At 48.3% G+C, this 15,000-nt stretch overlaps 1 protein-coding gene across 1 annotated transcript; it reads right to left on the bottom strand.

Annotated features, from left to right (window-relative positions):
* Window positions 1-5,344: 5,344 nt before the first annotated feature.
* AICDA (activation induced cytidine deaminase) lies at window positions 5,345-7,117 on the bottom strand (the record flags this gene model as incomplete). The annotated part of the gene is made up of 4 exons (XM_082002684.1): window positions 6,791-7,117; window positions 6,067-6,337; window positions 5,701-5,816; window positions 5,345-5,398 (listed from the first exon to the last, which is right to left on the bottom strand). Exons 1-4 carry the CDS (start codon window positions 6,929-6,931, stop codon window positions 5,345-5,347), a joined length of 582 nt encoding a protein of 193 aa, XP_081858810.1. The 5' UTR covers window positions 6,932-7,117.
* Window positions 7,118-15,000: the final 7,883 nt, after the last annotated feature.

Genomic DNA, 15,000 nt, shown 5'->3' with positions numbered 1-15,000 from the left:
AGGAGCTACCCCCAGCGCAAGGGCAGGGTGGTTTTCAGCAGCCCCCTGGGCCTGGTGAAGGTGTGCTTACAGTAACGGTGTATAAAGCTTGACCACGCAAAAAGCACCCAAAACATTACACACCCAGTCACAGGGACAGGCCTGGTGAGAGCTCACGATTGTGCCAGACTTGTTGGGAATCTTTTGTATCCTGTCATTAATCGCGGCTGTAGTCCTTAGGGTGTGAGGAACAAGGGAACAGGGAGGCAGGCACACCTCGTAGGAAGCACAGCTTGGGGCAGCAGCTGTACAGCTATTTGGATGGGCCTGTGCCTTGTTCATCGCTGCAAGCCACGGGGTGTTGGACCAAGTGAGACTGGCGTTCTCAGCTAGCACCATAGGCCCATCTCCATAAGGGACAGGCTGTAAATATAAGTGGTACTCGAGAGTATATAAGGAGAGTGAAATATTCCCTATATACGCAGTCTACAAAGCAACTAAAAAAATTTTGTGCTGAAAAAGTTACTACATAACAGTCATCGTCCAGGGAGTTATTCTTGGCAGAGACACCTAATGCATTTGAGGTTGAATTAATTAATAATGCCAATTCAAAGAATACTTGGTAACAAATAATATTAATTGGTATTTGAAAACAGAAAAAGTGCAGTTAAAAAGAATCTCTATAGCAGGAGAGATAAATTGCTATAGCTAAATCTCATGGATTAGCTAAACAGTCCACTCTGTTTTTAATCCGCTTTAGATTCAGAAGTCGCAACCTAGAATGTATTCTGAATGCAGTGCATGTTTCTTTGCATTTACTCATTGCATTTATTCTCCTGTTGTATAATGTCACCGACTGTCATGTTTCAACAAGTATCTTCAACTCAGTGTTTGACATCATTTAAGCAAAAGCCAGTGTCTCAACTGCTTTTTTAGAAAAAGTTATTAGCTATTAGCTCTCCAACAACTTTACTGAGAAGGGCAAGAGTTTGTACAGGCCAATAGCAAAAGCTGGGAGACAGAGATACTTTTTCATCTCCGCTTCTCTTGTTTTGTGAAGTATGTTGAGTCAGCACTTCTGTGTCCACTTTCATCATTTATGAGTCATTAATGGGGACAACAGGCTTGCAATCAACGAAGAAAGCATCTTGAACAACTTTAGCATTTACATGACAGATTTTTGGTAGTATTTCCAAAGTACTTTTTGCCTGAACACTTTATCCACATTGATCCTATGCCAGGTAATAGACAGCCCTACCAGAGGGGATGCCATACTGGACCTGTTGGTCACCAACACATGTGAGCTAATTGGTGACATCAAGATTGGAAGCAGCCTGGCCTGCAGTGATCATGCAGTGGTGTTGTTAGTAGCCCTGAGGGATATCGGGCAGGTGAAGAGGAAAGTCAGGACCCTGAATTTTAGGAAAGAAAACTTGCAGCTCTTCAAGGAGTTAGTCAATAGGATCCCCTGGGAAACTGCCCTCAGGGACAAGGGAGCAGAACAGAGCTGGCAGATCTTTAAGGATGCTTTCCATAGAGCACAAGAGCTCTTGATCCCTAGGTGCAGGAAATCAGGAAAGGAAGGCAAGAGGTCAGCATGGCTGAGTCGAGACCTGCTGGTCAAACTAAAAGGCAAGAAGGAAATGCACAGGCAGTGGAAGCAGGCACAGGTATCCTGGGAAGAGTACGGGGATGCTGCCCAGTTGTGTAGGGATGAGGTCAGGAGGGCCAAGGCACAGCTGGAGCTGAACTTGGCAAGGGATGCAATGAATAATAATAAGGGCTTCTACAGGTATGTCAGCCAAAAAAAGGAAGGTCAAAGAAAGCGTACACCCATTGATGAGGAAGACTGGCAGGCTGGTAACAATGATTGAGGAGAAGGCTGAGGTACTCAACAATTTCCTTGCCTCAGTCTTCACTGGCCATCTCTCTTCCCACACCTCTCGAGGGAATGGACTGCAAGACAGCGACTGGAGGAGCAAAGTCCTTCCCACTGTAAGAGAAGATCAGGTTCGAGACCACCTGAGGAACCTGAACATACACAAGTCTATGGGACCTAATGAGATGCATGCCAGAGCCCTGCAGGAATTGGCTGATGTAGTTGGCAAGCCACTCTCCATGATACTTGAAAAGTCATGGCAGTCAGCTGAGGTCCCTGGAGACTGGAAAAAGGGAAACATTGCACTCATTTTTAAAAAGGGTCGAAAGGAACTACTGACCTGTCAGCCTCAGGTCTGTGCCTGGGAAGATCATGGAACAGATCCTCCTAGAAGGTATGCTAAGGCACATGGAGGACAGGGAGGTGATTCGAGACAGCCAGCATGGCTTCACCAAGGGCAAGTCCTGCCTGACCAACCTAGTGGCCTTCTATGGTGGAGTGGCTACATCAGTGGACAAGGGAAGAGCTACTGGTGTTGTCTGTCTGGAATTCTGTAAGGCCTTTGACACAGTCCCCCACAACATCCTTCTCTTTAAATTGGAGAGATATGGATTTGAGGGGTGGACTGTTTGGTGAATGAGGAATTGGTGGGTTGGTCACATCCAAAGGGTAGTGGTCAACGGCTCAATGTCCAGATGGAGATTGGTGACAGGTGGTGTCCCTCAGGGGTCCATATCAGGACCAGCACTGCTTAATACCTTCATCAGTGACATAGACAGTGGGATCAAGTGCACCCTCAGCAGGTTTGCAGGTGACACCAAGCTGAATGGTGTGGTTGACATGCCTGAGAGACAGGATGCCATCCAGAGGGACCTGGACAAGCTCAAGAAGTGGGCCCGTGTGAACTTCATGAGGTTCAACAACACCAAGTGCAGAGTCCTGCACCTGGGTCGTGGCAACCCCCAGTATCAGTACACGCTGGAGGATGAAGGGATTGAGAGCAGCCCTGCAGAGAGGACTTGGGGCTACTGGTGGATGAAGAGCTGGATACAAGCTGGCAATGTGCGTTCGCAGCCCAGAAGGCCACCCGTATCCTGGGCTGCATCCAAAGCAGCGTGGCCAGCAGGTAAAGGGAGGTGACTCTGCCCCCCTACTCCACTCTGCTGAGACCCCACATGGAGTCCTGCATCCACCTCTGGAGCCCTGAGCACAGGAAAGACATGGACCTGTTGGAGTGAGTCCAGTGGAGGGCCACAAAAATGATCAGAGGGTTGGAACACCTCTTCCTATGAGGACAGGCTGAGAGAGTTGAGGTTGTTCGGCCTGGAGAAGAGAAGGCTCAGGGGACACCTTATTGCAGCCTTCCAGTACTTAAAGGAAGTACTTAAAGGCTTCTAAGAAAGCTGGGGACAGACCTTTTAGCAGGGCCTGTTGCAATAGGACAAGGGGTAATGGTTTAAACTAAAAGAGGGCAGATTTCGACTAGATACAAGGAAGAAATTTTTCACAATGAGGGTGGTGAACCACTGGCACAGGTTGCCCAGAGAGGTGGTAGGTGCCCCATCCCTGGAAACATTCCAGGCTGGGTTGGACGGGGCTCTGAGCAACCTGATCTAGTTGAAGATGTCCCTGCTTATTGCAGGGGGGTTGGACTAGATGACCTTTAAAGGTCCCTTCCAACCCAAATGGTTCTCTGATTCTCTGATCTGCTGGGTGACACTGTCAACAACTTCAAAGTTACAAGTGAAAAGGATAAAGAGAGTTTGTCTCTCCAGAAATCAGAAGGGGTAGATAAGATGTCAATCCTTTGTGTCAACTTTTACTTCCCTCACCCACACGGTACCAAAGTGATGACAAAACCAGATGCTCACTTGTAAGACCTTTATTTATATAAATAATATCCACCATATCAAACAAATATACAACACCATGCTTGCAAATTAATGCTTTGCAAAGAACTCTCATTGCTATGCCTGCTTGAAATTCCTCAAGCTGAGAGTGCCTCAGGAGCCTGAAGTTGCAGGAAGCTTGTGATGCAGCCAGTTGCCACCTCTCCTCCTCCTAGCAGGAGGTGGCAGTGGGAGCAGGGCTCTCTGCTGTCCTCCTGTGGCTGGCCTATCATCAGAGGTGTTTTTTTCTGATCAGCTCTCAGTCCAATCACCAACTATCCATAGCTGGTCATATTATGGACAGTAAAAGGCATCAAAACCCAGAAGACTGTGGGACTGTTAAGGTGTTTCCGGTAGAGGACAGTTGGCTAGGGAGGCAGAATATTGCAGGTCTGATCTAGGAGGAAATGCTCAGTGGATGAAGAGTACTCCAGGAGTGACATCTGTGGTGCTCCTCCCTGAGCTACGTGAAGAAACACATGGTGACTGATGCGGGTGCCAAAATACAATCTAAAATACCACAGCCTCAAACCACAGGAAGGAGAAATTAGGTCTGAGGGACAATACAATGTGGAAATGAAGTGTGTTTTCTAGTAGATATATGCTTGAAAAACATTGCAGAGGTGAAGTGCCTTGGTGGCTCCTTTCCTGTCTGGGTGGGAGGTCCACACATGGATCAGTACTGACCCTGGGCTGCCATGGCTCTCAACGTAGTTAATAGGAGTTGAGTGGACTTCCTATTTCTGCATGGAAAATCTCTTGCTGGACACCCAGAATTGCAGCTCACACTTGAAAATGTTGGCCAGCAACTTCTGCTTTCATTTTAAGCTTTTATTGTCTAGTTTCAAACTCTTCTAGGGCACAAAACCTGGACCCACAGCTATGGAAGCTCCCTTCTTTCTGGGCAAAAGGCACTACACTGTCTGGGCCTGCACACAATCCACTTAGAAGACCTGCTGGCTTCAAGTGAGCTTTTCAAGCTAAGTCACCTGGGCTGTCCAGGATTCACTTCAATACTCTCAGCTGAGCTTTCCAATAACTGGCCAATTTTGCTGTTTGGACATAGGCTATACCACTGAAATGGTGATGATTTTCACCTTCCTACCCACATCCAGAAAATAAACCATTTCACAGGGGAAAACACAGAGCAGCTCAGTGTAGAGCCAAGAGATGTGCTCCCCAAAGCCCTTGTGAATATGCAGGTCAGTGCGGTGCCAGCAAGAACACAGTTGCACAAACAGCTTTGCAGGCTGTCTGCTCCCACTTGGGCAAAGCTAAACCCAGAACTCCATTTATTGGACCACCTGAATTAGTTCTGCAGGGATGCAGGGAGGGTAAATCACTCTCTGGTAATGTCACTGCAGTTCTGGCTATTCCTAGCTAGAAATGGATGAGGTGTGAGTCTGGGGAATGTGTGTTCAGAAGATCAGCCTAAATCTCCTTGGAAAAGAAAAAGTAAGGATAGTCTTATGTCTAGACACAGGGCTGGAAGAGAGATGTAAAGAGGGAGGAAGAGAAAGACCTGTTGTAAAGGAGAGAGTTGAAAATCAAAAAACAAGTGTTTGTGAAGTCTTCTGTTCAATTGATGACTTTCACTTCAAAGTCCCAGAGTTTTAAAGGCATCTCGTAAATCATCCACTTCGTACAGTGGCTGCAGGACAAAACATAAATGGTAGGTTAGTTGTCAAGTGAGCATAGGTTCCCTATGAAGTTGGGAAAGGAGTTAGGAATGGTAGGAGATCAGATGAGAGGTGGGAGAAAGGGAAGAGAATGAGGAGAGGGAGATATGAAGGAAGTTGGGGGGAGAGGAATGAGGGACATGGAAAGTGAAGACACGGGAATGAATGAAAGGGCAGAAGGCAGAGATGGGCAGCAAGAGCAGAGAGGAATTATAGTGAGAAAGAGAGGAAGAAGCTGAGGGGAAGAGGCACTGGAAGGAGAACTGGCCCTCACCAGGAGGATCCGTCGAAGTTTCCTGGACAGATGGACAGAGTTTTCATGCAGCCCTTCCCAGGCTTTGAACGTCTTTTCCCTGTTCTCCACAAATGTGTTCCAGCAGTAGAAGTAATCTGTGCAAGCCAGAGGGAAGTTAAAGAGCACTCAGGACTGCCCCAGAGAGGACACTGACCTCTCCTAGGATCACTGAATCATAATATCATGGAATCATAGAATCATTAAAGTTGGAAAAGACCGCTAAGATCATCAAGTCCAACTGTAAATCAAGTCCTGCCATCATCTTTTCTGGCTCCTCGTCCTAACTCCTCCCACAATCCTGTGTCTTCCTCACCCCCCACCCCCCCACTGCCCTGCACATCTCACCTTTGAAGGTCATGATGGCAATTTGGGCCCCTGCCCTGTGCAGGCGCCTCAGCCCCTCAGGCTCTGCTTTGCGGTCCTCACAGAAGTAGAGGCGTGCTGTGAAGATGCGGAGGGTCAGGTTGGGGTAGGCACGCAGGAAGTCGGCCACGTGTCGGGCACAGTCATAACAGGGGCTCCAGGAGGTGAACCAGGTGATACGGTAGCAGCGGCCTGGGTCCAGGTCCCAGGCTGAGATGTAGCGCAGGAAGAGCACCTCCACGTGGCAGCCCATCTTCATGAAAGAGGGAGAGGGGCAAGGCGTGAGGCGGGGAGGGGGAGCAGGGTGTAAGAGGGGTGAGGTGTGAGCTGGATGGGGTGTGAGGGGAGGAGAAACAAGGTGGGGGCTAGGTCCTAGGGTTAGTGTACAGAGGAAGAAGGCACAGTGCTACACAAGTGGAAGACTGGCTAGAAAAGCACAGGAATGCACTGGTGTGTAGGGACGTACAACAAGAGGAATGGGTGGGAGCTAAGTAGAAAAGTAGGTAGACTGGTAAAGCAGCAGGGAGTATGGATGTGTTGCTGGTAACACACTTAGGGGTAGCATAAAGTACAGGTTTACCTGGAGGCTGCATCTCCCAAACAGTACGTACCAGCGCGGTGTCCTTTCCTGGCTGCCCCAGGCGAACTGGAGCTGCATGCACCTCAGCATGGGTATAAGAAGAGGATACCAAGGTATTCCCCATACCTTATTACGCAGGTATCCGAAGTCCAGAGAGCATGATGTGGCACTGTCACGGCGCTTCACAACATAGCAGAGGTAGGTTTCACGCCGGCCCTTGGCCCAGCGCAGGTTCTTAAAGTTATAGAGGAAGAGTTTCCTTTTCATCAGGAGGCTGTAGAAGACAAGAGAGGATTTACATTAGCCCCACCCTGGAGCCAGCAGTTGGCCATGTCTTTGTTGCGGGCTCGGAAGCAAAAATATCCTTCTCGTGCCCAGGCCTCTCAGTACAAGAAAAGCATCAGTAATTTGCATGCAATGTGTTAGGGAAAGGGTGCAGACGTGACTGTGGGATGAAGCAGGTGACCTTGTGAGTGGAAACAGTAAGTGAATTAGTACTGATTAGTCAGACAGCAACTATGGCTGGATAGAGTGCAAAAATATCTGCAAATATCCAAAAGATGGACACCAATAAGGGAGAAGGATGAAGGTGTCTGAGAAGACCTGGGAAGATGAGAGGGTCTGGAGTTCAGTCATCAAGAAATATCATTTCTGCTGTACAAAACGCTGAAAAGCCACTGGGGCAAGGGATGGATCAAATTAGAGCCTCTTGAAGACTAGCATTGCCCAAAAGAAGAGCATGGTTGAAAGAGCACAGGACTAGGGGCTTGGGTGAGGTGCCATGCACTAGATAACAGAATATGTAATGTGGTAGGCTTGCTGACACCTCTACGGACACAAGTACCATTCCCACATTAGACAAACATCGAGATTGACAGGGGCCTGCTCCCATGCCCAGGGATTCTGCTGGGGAGAGGCACAGCGAGGGTAAGGTAGTCAAGAGCGTATCTAACAGCCTTAGTGTGGAGGTACATAGGCAACTGAGAACAGCTGTGTTCATTGAGGTGAGATACCTCCCCCACAGCAATGCAAAACAGAAGTGAATGGGTTAAAAATAATGATGTCCTTTGTCATCTTTTCCCTCTGACAGGCTGGTGTTCAGCAGGGAGATGGGGTCAATTTAAGTGATACCGAGCTGGGTTTTCTGGGGGGTCTCCAGAGAGGCATAGGAAAGGGGAATTCAGGTTTGTTAGGAACTTAAATCAGATTTAAATCTGAAAGTCTAAGCAAGGAAAAGTTTCTTATACAAACACCCTTCGCCTGTCTGCCAATGTCACCATAAAGCCTGAGCACTGCAGAACACTTAATCTTTAGCTAACAGAGCATCCCCTCTGCTCCTCCAGGAGCTCCTCTCCATTGCGCACCCTCACACATGGCCATTGCACCACAGGTACTCATTCATACATACTCATATTCATACATGCACATCCTCTTGCCTTTTGTTACCTAGTGCACCGTGATTTGCCCTCCTGCAGCACTCCCTGCTGCACCTCACACCACGTCGCCAGAGAGGCACATGCTTCCCTCAAGCACCCCTGCTACCCTGATTGTCTCACAGATAGGCAAGCCACTTGCACACATCCTCTTTCCTGCCATGTCACCCTCAGCCTGCAGTGCAAAAATACCTGTCCGGCTCACACAGAAAGAGCAAGCACACACATACTCAGTTGTGCCCCTCTTCATATACATGTGCTCCTAGAGAAGTAGATCACATGGGAGTTGTGGCATGTCTCCTGCTAAGAGAAAGTCCATAGAGAAGACAAGGCTCTGCAAAGTCCTGCACACGCTCAGAGGGCAAAGCATCTTACTAGCATTACTAAGCATTTTATTCAGCCCAACAACAGCCTCAGGCAGTTCTTGGAGGTCTGTCCTGTAAGCACTGTCCCAGTCCTGCTCTGCTGGGCTTCCAGGTTGCGTCAGGAGTAGAGCACAAACAGATCCCACTGCATTTCATCACCCCCTTCTCTGGCAGTTCACGTTGGGTGTGTGTTTCCCCTACCCACTTTTCTCTTGCACTGTATGTTCTTCATTATCAGTTTTGATTCATTTCTCACACTTAGAGCTGTGCCACTTCCTACCACCTCAGATTCACCCTGTTTCTCTGCCTTTGTACAAACATGTATGAACATGTGTGTATATTCCCTGACACACACGTGTTGGTCCCCTCAAAAAACTGTCAAACAGTGGTTCACCTCAGGCTTCTCCCTCTTAGATGTGTGTTATTGCAGGGATATGGGGAAGAGTGTCCCCTGTAACAGAGGTGCTGGAGAGGAAACATCCCTTCCACGTGTGACGGATCCTCAGGTTGTCCAGAGAGGATAGCCCAGACAATCACACGGGAAATAAGCAGGTATGATAGACCAGAGGGTTGAAAAGTTCTTGCCTGAGGTGTGCCACAACAGCAGAACACAGAGCAGAGGAATTGTGAAAAATTCAATCACTTATTGAAGAACTATATAAGCCAGATGAAAAACAACGACAATTATGTTGATGTTTCATCAAAACCCACATGGAAAAATGCTTTTCAACACATCAAAAAGTTTATGGACAACAGGCTTTCCCTTTTCTCTCTTTTTGTGATGTTTTGGGTAAAACCATTTGCTTTCAAAATGTTTATGATTCTTCTTCTAACTCTCCCTTTTCTCACTTCTTCCCATTTGTCTCTATTCAATGGTTTTTCCTCTGCGGAGCAGCATGTGGATGCAAATAAGGGGGAAGAAATGAACCCAAAACCCAGAAAAATAAAATGATGGTCACTTGGAATATTTTTCAGTGTCAGAACAAAGCAAAGAAAATTTTGAATCACAGAAGCCATTTGTTCAACTAGAAATGTTCATTAAAATCAGTTCCTGTTTTCCCTTCTCTCTGGAGTTCACTGTCCCAGGGTTTTTTTGCTTTTTCTTTTTTTGGTGGAGAGGATTTCAGAATATGACTGGTACAAGAAAAATAATGAATGAATGAGCAGATGTTGCAGGGAGCAACTGAGAAAATTTGCGGTTAGGTACAAAGTTCTAGGTACATGTGCAATTCCTATACCTATAGGATAGCTCAAGGGAAAACAGCAACCACACAGGAGCTGTGATATATCCGGGCACTGAAGAAGTAGACTGAACAGAGACCTTTTCCTCAAGTAAAGATTCACGAAACCAATCCTCAAATCAGAGTGTGTGAGCGGCATGCAATTGTGGAGAGTGATTAGTGATAATTAGCTGGCAGAGTAATTGTAGTGCATGTAGAAGAATCCGATGCTGGAAGGGGCTGTGCTTACAAGCACAAGGGTGCCAGCAGCAGAAACAGAGTAAGACAGAAATCTGGTGGAAGAGAAAGAATAGGTGGATGAGGGAAGAGTGGGCAGGCACCAAGATGCTTAAGCAGAGGATAGCATCTGAATATTCACCTTTCTGTCATCTTTCTTTTTTGTTTCTAGAAAAGAAAAAGAATGAAAAGGAACAGAAAATAGTCACAGGAAAGAGAAATGACAGAAAGGGAAAAGAGCACAGGGTGTCAGAGAGTCAAATAGAAAGGATGACAGAGACACAGAGATGCAAGGTGAAAGAGTAGTGCAGGGCAGGGAGTAGGATCACCGAGTCAGATGGGGAAAGGGAAAGGGATGGTGAGCACCAATGGAGAGCAGGTTAATTCCAAGAGAAAGACCCTTGTTTCTTATATGAGCAAGAAACTGGAGGCACTCATTTTACCTGTCCATGATGGCCAGGTTCTCTCTCAGGTGATGGGATTGCAGGGAGGTTGTCTCGCAGGCTCCGTCTGTACAGCCTTCTGACTTGAAGGCTGCCTCGTGTGTCCCCTCCCCATTCACCCCTATCTACCCCTGCTGGGTTTTGCTGGGGTGTGGTTGAGGGAGGAGTTAGAAAGGTCTCTGGAGCGGCAGGAGCTGAAGAGCAAAGGCTTGAGATGCAAAGGGGCATCAGTTCTGAAAGATGCTTGGTACTCATTGGTCGCCTCCCCCCGCTGCACTCGCCATTGGGCCCTCCCCGCCTGCAGAATTATTCTGAATTAATATCAATAACATAACGAGGCAGGAAGCATTGTCTAGTGGTTAGAGGGGGGCCTGGGAGCTTGTGTACCACTAACGTGAATGTGGGCAAAACCACACTATCCCTCCGGGCCCCAGGGTACGCAGCTGTGCAGTGAAGATGGTGACCCTGCCCTGCCCTGCCCCACCGCAGAGGGAGCTCTGCGCCGCGCCTTGCGGCCGCCCAGCTGGAAGGAGCTCAGGGAACACCAAACTGTAGGCAGGCTTGCCCCTCTCCTCCGTGTCCCCCTGAAATGCCCAGCAGCCGCTTGGCAGCACAGGGCAACATTGAAGCCGAAGAGGAGACGGAGAGGGACGGAGCTCTGGAGAGAGCGCAGGGCGTGGTGGGGAGCGCCCGGCCCCCCTTCGGCACCTGAACATGTCCACGGGTACCTGAGCCGCGCCACCGCGCCAGGAGTGGTGGCGACCCTGCACCGCAAAACTGCAGGCGAAGGGCCAGCGGGGCATGACTCGGGGCCTCATCCTGCCCCTCCAGGTGGCACCGGCGCTGCGATCTGCCGGCAGCAGGGCGGCCGCCGGGACCCTGCACCTGAGCCGCGCCCCGCCGGCGTGCGGCTGTACGCCGTCGCGCCCGGACTCCCGCTCGAGATGCGGACCCTTCGCCCCGCCAGCACCACTCTCTGCCGCCCGGGCTGCGCTCCACCACGGCCCTGCGGCGCCTGCCCGGGCACCCGTCCCCTCGGCAGGGCTAAGGACAGCCAAGGGACGGGGCAGCAGCTTCAGCCGGGCAGGGTGCTGAGGAGGCGCAGTGTGCTGAGGTGCTCTGCTTCTGCCTCAAAGCAGGGCACGGTGAGTGCTACGGCTGAGAAACAGGGCTTTTGTTTACCTCACGCTAGGGTAGTTCTTCGTTTTTTCTCTGCTTCATTTACTTCCCTTATTAATTTTACTGGCTTTCAGCATGGTAGACTGTGTGAAACCAGTATATGCAAAAACACGAAAAGGAGAGATTAGTTGCCAGAATGGAGCGGACGACTCTGACTCTCTAGCCCAGCACTGTGACAGGACCTGTCGTTGAGGGGGGCTGGCATGGCACACTTCAGGAAAAGGAGAAGCACTCCTGGAAGGTCCAGGGCGGGGCTGTTCTACTTTTGGGGGAAATGTCCGGGTAGGGCACACACTCAATGAATCCACATTTTGGCAGCTGCATTGGTCTCAAGAGTTGTGGCAATTAGCCTCTTTGAGGATCTGGCTCCTCGTGTTTGACCAAAGCTAGAAAAGCCTGCAATCCTTGCAAATTCCTGTCCTACTTAACAGGGCCAAAGAGGACACTCCTGCAAATGAAACAGCTGTCCCCTTTCAGCCTTTGCCCTAGCAGCACTTTGTGACAAATCTCCTAGGTCAAACCAAGAGTCGTTTTGTCCCCCTTTTATACTATACCTTTCTTTTAACAATACAAGGAGGATGTTTGTTACACAGGACATTAAAAAAAGAAGAGAAAAAAAAAGGAACACACCCTGGGAAATCTGCTTCTTAGAGATCACAACTGTTTGTTTTTCATCAGATAAATTAAGGTAGCTTCAGCCTTATTACTGTTCTGGCTCCTAATTTCCATAGCCAAAAGCTTGCAGAAAATTTTACATAACATTTGCTGCTCTTAAAAGAGCCAAGAAATATCTTCATGTCCAGCCTGGTCTTCCCCATAAGTTAAATTTATACATAATGATTTTCTCCAAGTTGTAACATGTCAAATATCATAAAACATTTAACTAGGTCCTTTCTCTGGTCCTGCCTCTAAGTGGAATTCATTTTTCTGTGTTTAAAACATCAGATCTTTTCCTTAAATGTTGAGAGCCTCTTTGTTCTCCACAGAGATAAAAATGAAAGAATGAACAAATGCATAGATTAACTATATTTATGTCACTCTTTGGCAGGGCTCTCAAGTCTAAATACTGGTGTAGACTTTCTAATGCCCTTCGTTTAGACAGGTAACTTCCCTCACACTGGAGGTGCCAGTGCACAAAGTCAGTGGCAGCTATTCTCTGCCTCTAGAACTAATCCCCAGAGCAGAAAAGTGTTGGTGTGGATGTGTTTTTAGGGTCTCATAGCGAATCCAGGGCAACATTTTGAGAGGAACCCTCAGCTTCTATGCAGTTCTGCCTAAAGCAGGAGCTGCAGTCTCTTGCCAAGGCGAGATCTTGTTCATTAGCAGACGTCATCTCTGCTCTGGTTAAAAAAAGATAGTTTGGAAAACCATGGAAAGGTTGCTCATCCCTGATCCCTGCTAGTCCAGCTTCCTCCCCGGCTGTAAATTGCCAAATCTTTAACATATGGTGGGACCCCTTTGGCGGGGAGCTAATACATGAGGAGAGGTGCTGACCACTCTGGTTTTCCTTCCTTTCTGCTCAATGCAAACCTATTTGGAGAAGGGACTGGGGGTGTGAGAGAAAAACAATTTTATTGAAGATCACTCCATCTCTGTTTCTGTTCAAAGTCCAGGTCAGTTAAAGGCTAATGGGGAAGGCTAGAAAGGGTTCCTGTGTTCACATGTTTGGAGGGTTATCTAGCAAGAGACACTGCTCCAGCTTATCAGGATCACAGAAGGATGTCCTAGCATCCATTCAGGTTTCTTGTGCTCAGGGAAACAGAGAAATAACAGCAGGCTGAAGAGCAGTGGTCAGGTGTAAGGAGGGAGGAGGAATACCACCATTACTGTTACTAAAGATTCAGAAAGAAAACTAGTAGAAATCGGAGAGCAAAAATGCGGTGAATAATTAAAAGTAATTACCTAGCCCCAAAGCAGAGGAGAGGTTGCTTGTTTAGTCAACAGGAAGTCGTGTGTTCGTGTGTACTGATATAAATACATATTTATTTTTTCCATTCACCCTTTGCTCAGAAATCACATTTTGAAACAAGCGCCAACATCACCAGTTGGTTGGTTCTTACGCTGAACGCAAGAAACGCAGACACCTGCTTCCCCTCGCCTCAAGCGAAAACCTCAAGCAGAAAAACTTTCTCTGCTCAACAAGTGCTGATGCACCGTGGATGCTGACTTGCACAGAGACCTCAAGCCGGGGAGTTGTAGAGTTCCTTGCAGTTAGATACAGGTAAATAAATAAGCTGATGTGCTTATTTATTATAAGCACATATAATGTCATGTGCTTATTTACTATAAGCACATTACATTATATTCTGTGTTCATTCCACACAGGTTCACCGCCCTATTTTGAACGACAGACCCAACACATAGGTTGCTCAGGCACTCTGCCAGGCAGACCACTCCCGTTACTCTAGTCCTGGGGGTAAAAAAAATCTGCACTAGAGGTAGAGGCAGCTTGCGACCGCATGGGGCATGGGGCAAAGGACCTTGTCCCTAGAGTTGCCAACTCATCTTGTGACATAGCTGTGGATACCATGCCTGGGCAGAAGGTTTCAGCAGCGGCATGGCAAGGCACTGAGTTCCGTGGTGTGGAATACGCAGCCCCACGGAGATACGTGACAGCTCTGAGGACGTGCGGTCTGCCTGGGTTGGACATCACCGGGGGGGGTGGGGCAGGCAGCGTGTTGGAAATGCAAACCTAAATCACTGTGGGGTGAGTGTCACTGAGACTGCACCTATATTAGAGGAGAGCAGGGATCCAAGGTCATGAGAAGGAAGTGGGAAGGAGAGAAGGCAGGAGTTCAGGATGTGGGGGGGTGCCACTGGGGGGGTGGGTTTATGAAGCCTGGACCCCTGCGCTGTGCACTGCTGCATGCTGCAGGATTGTAGGTGATGCCACTGATGCGGAATTGAGGGCATCTGGTTGCTGGGTGTGCACTAAGATTATGTTATGATGTATTTTGCATCATTTTATTTATTTGGCTTTCCAGGCTTGCACTGCAAAATCTTTACCTGGTGACTTGACTCATGGTTTATTTTTGTTCCACTGTTGAGCTTGTTTTGGTGCTGGGGGATGAGGCAAATTAGGGTGAAACTATTGAACTGAGTATACATTTTCAACCACAGTTAACCTGTGAGTGCCTCTCATTCCTGCCCCGCTGCTCTCTGCTAGCCCAGCCTGGGGCTCCTCATAGGAACTAATGACTCTTAATGCTGCTTCTGTGACACCACAAATTTTTCTCTCCCTGACTGAATTAATTCCCCCCACGAAGTCTCTAGGTAGCAGCAGTTCCACCCCTTGCTACCAGCAACTGACACCTGCTGGGATCACCAGCAGGAAGGGAGGAAAGGGGCTGGGTTGGGTTGAGGAGTTTAAGACCTAGCAAATGGCGTCCCTACCATGAAGGCAGGTAAGAAATGTGACCAAGGTCCAAGTACTTGCACTAAACGTCCTCAAGTGTCTTC

This window comes from Phaethon aethereus (assembly GCF_964289735.1).
Source record: "Phaethon aethereus genome assembly, chromosome: 1".
NCBI lineage: Eukaryota > Metazoa > Chordata > Aves > Phaethontiformes > Phaethontidae > Phaethon > Phaethon aethereus.
This window is presented reverse-complemented; position numbering and strand designations above follow the sequence as displayed.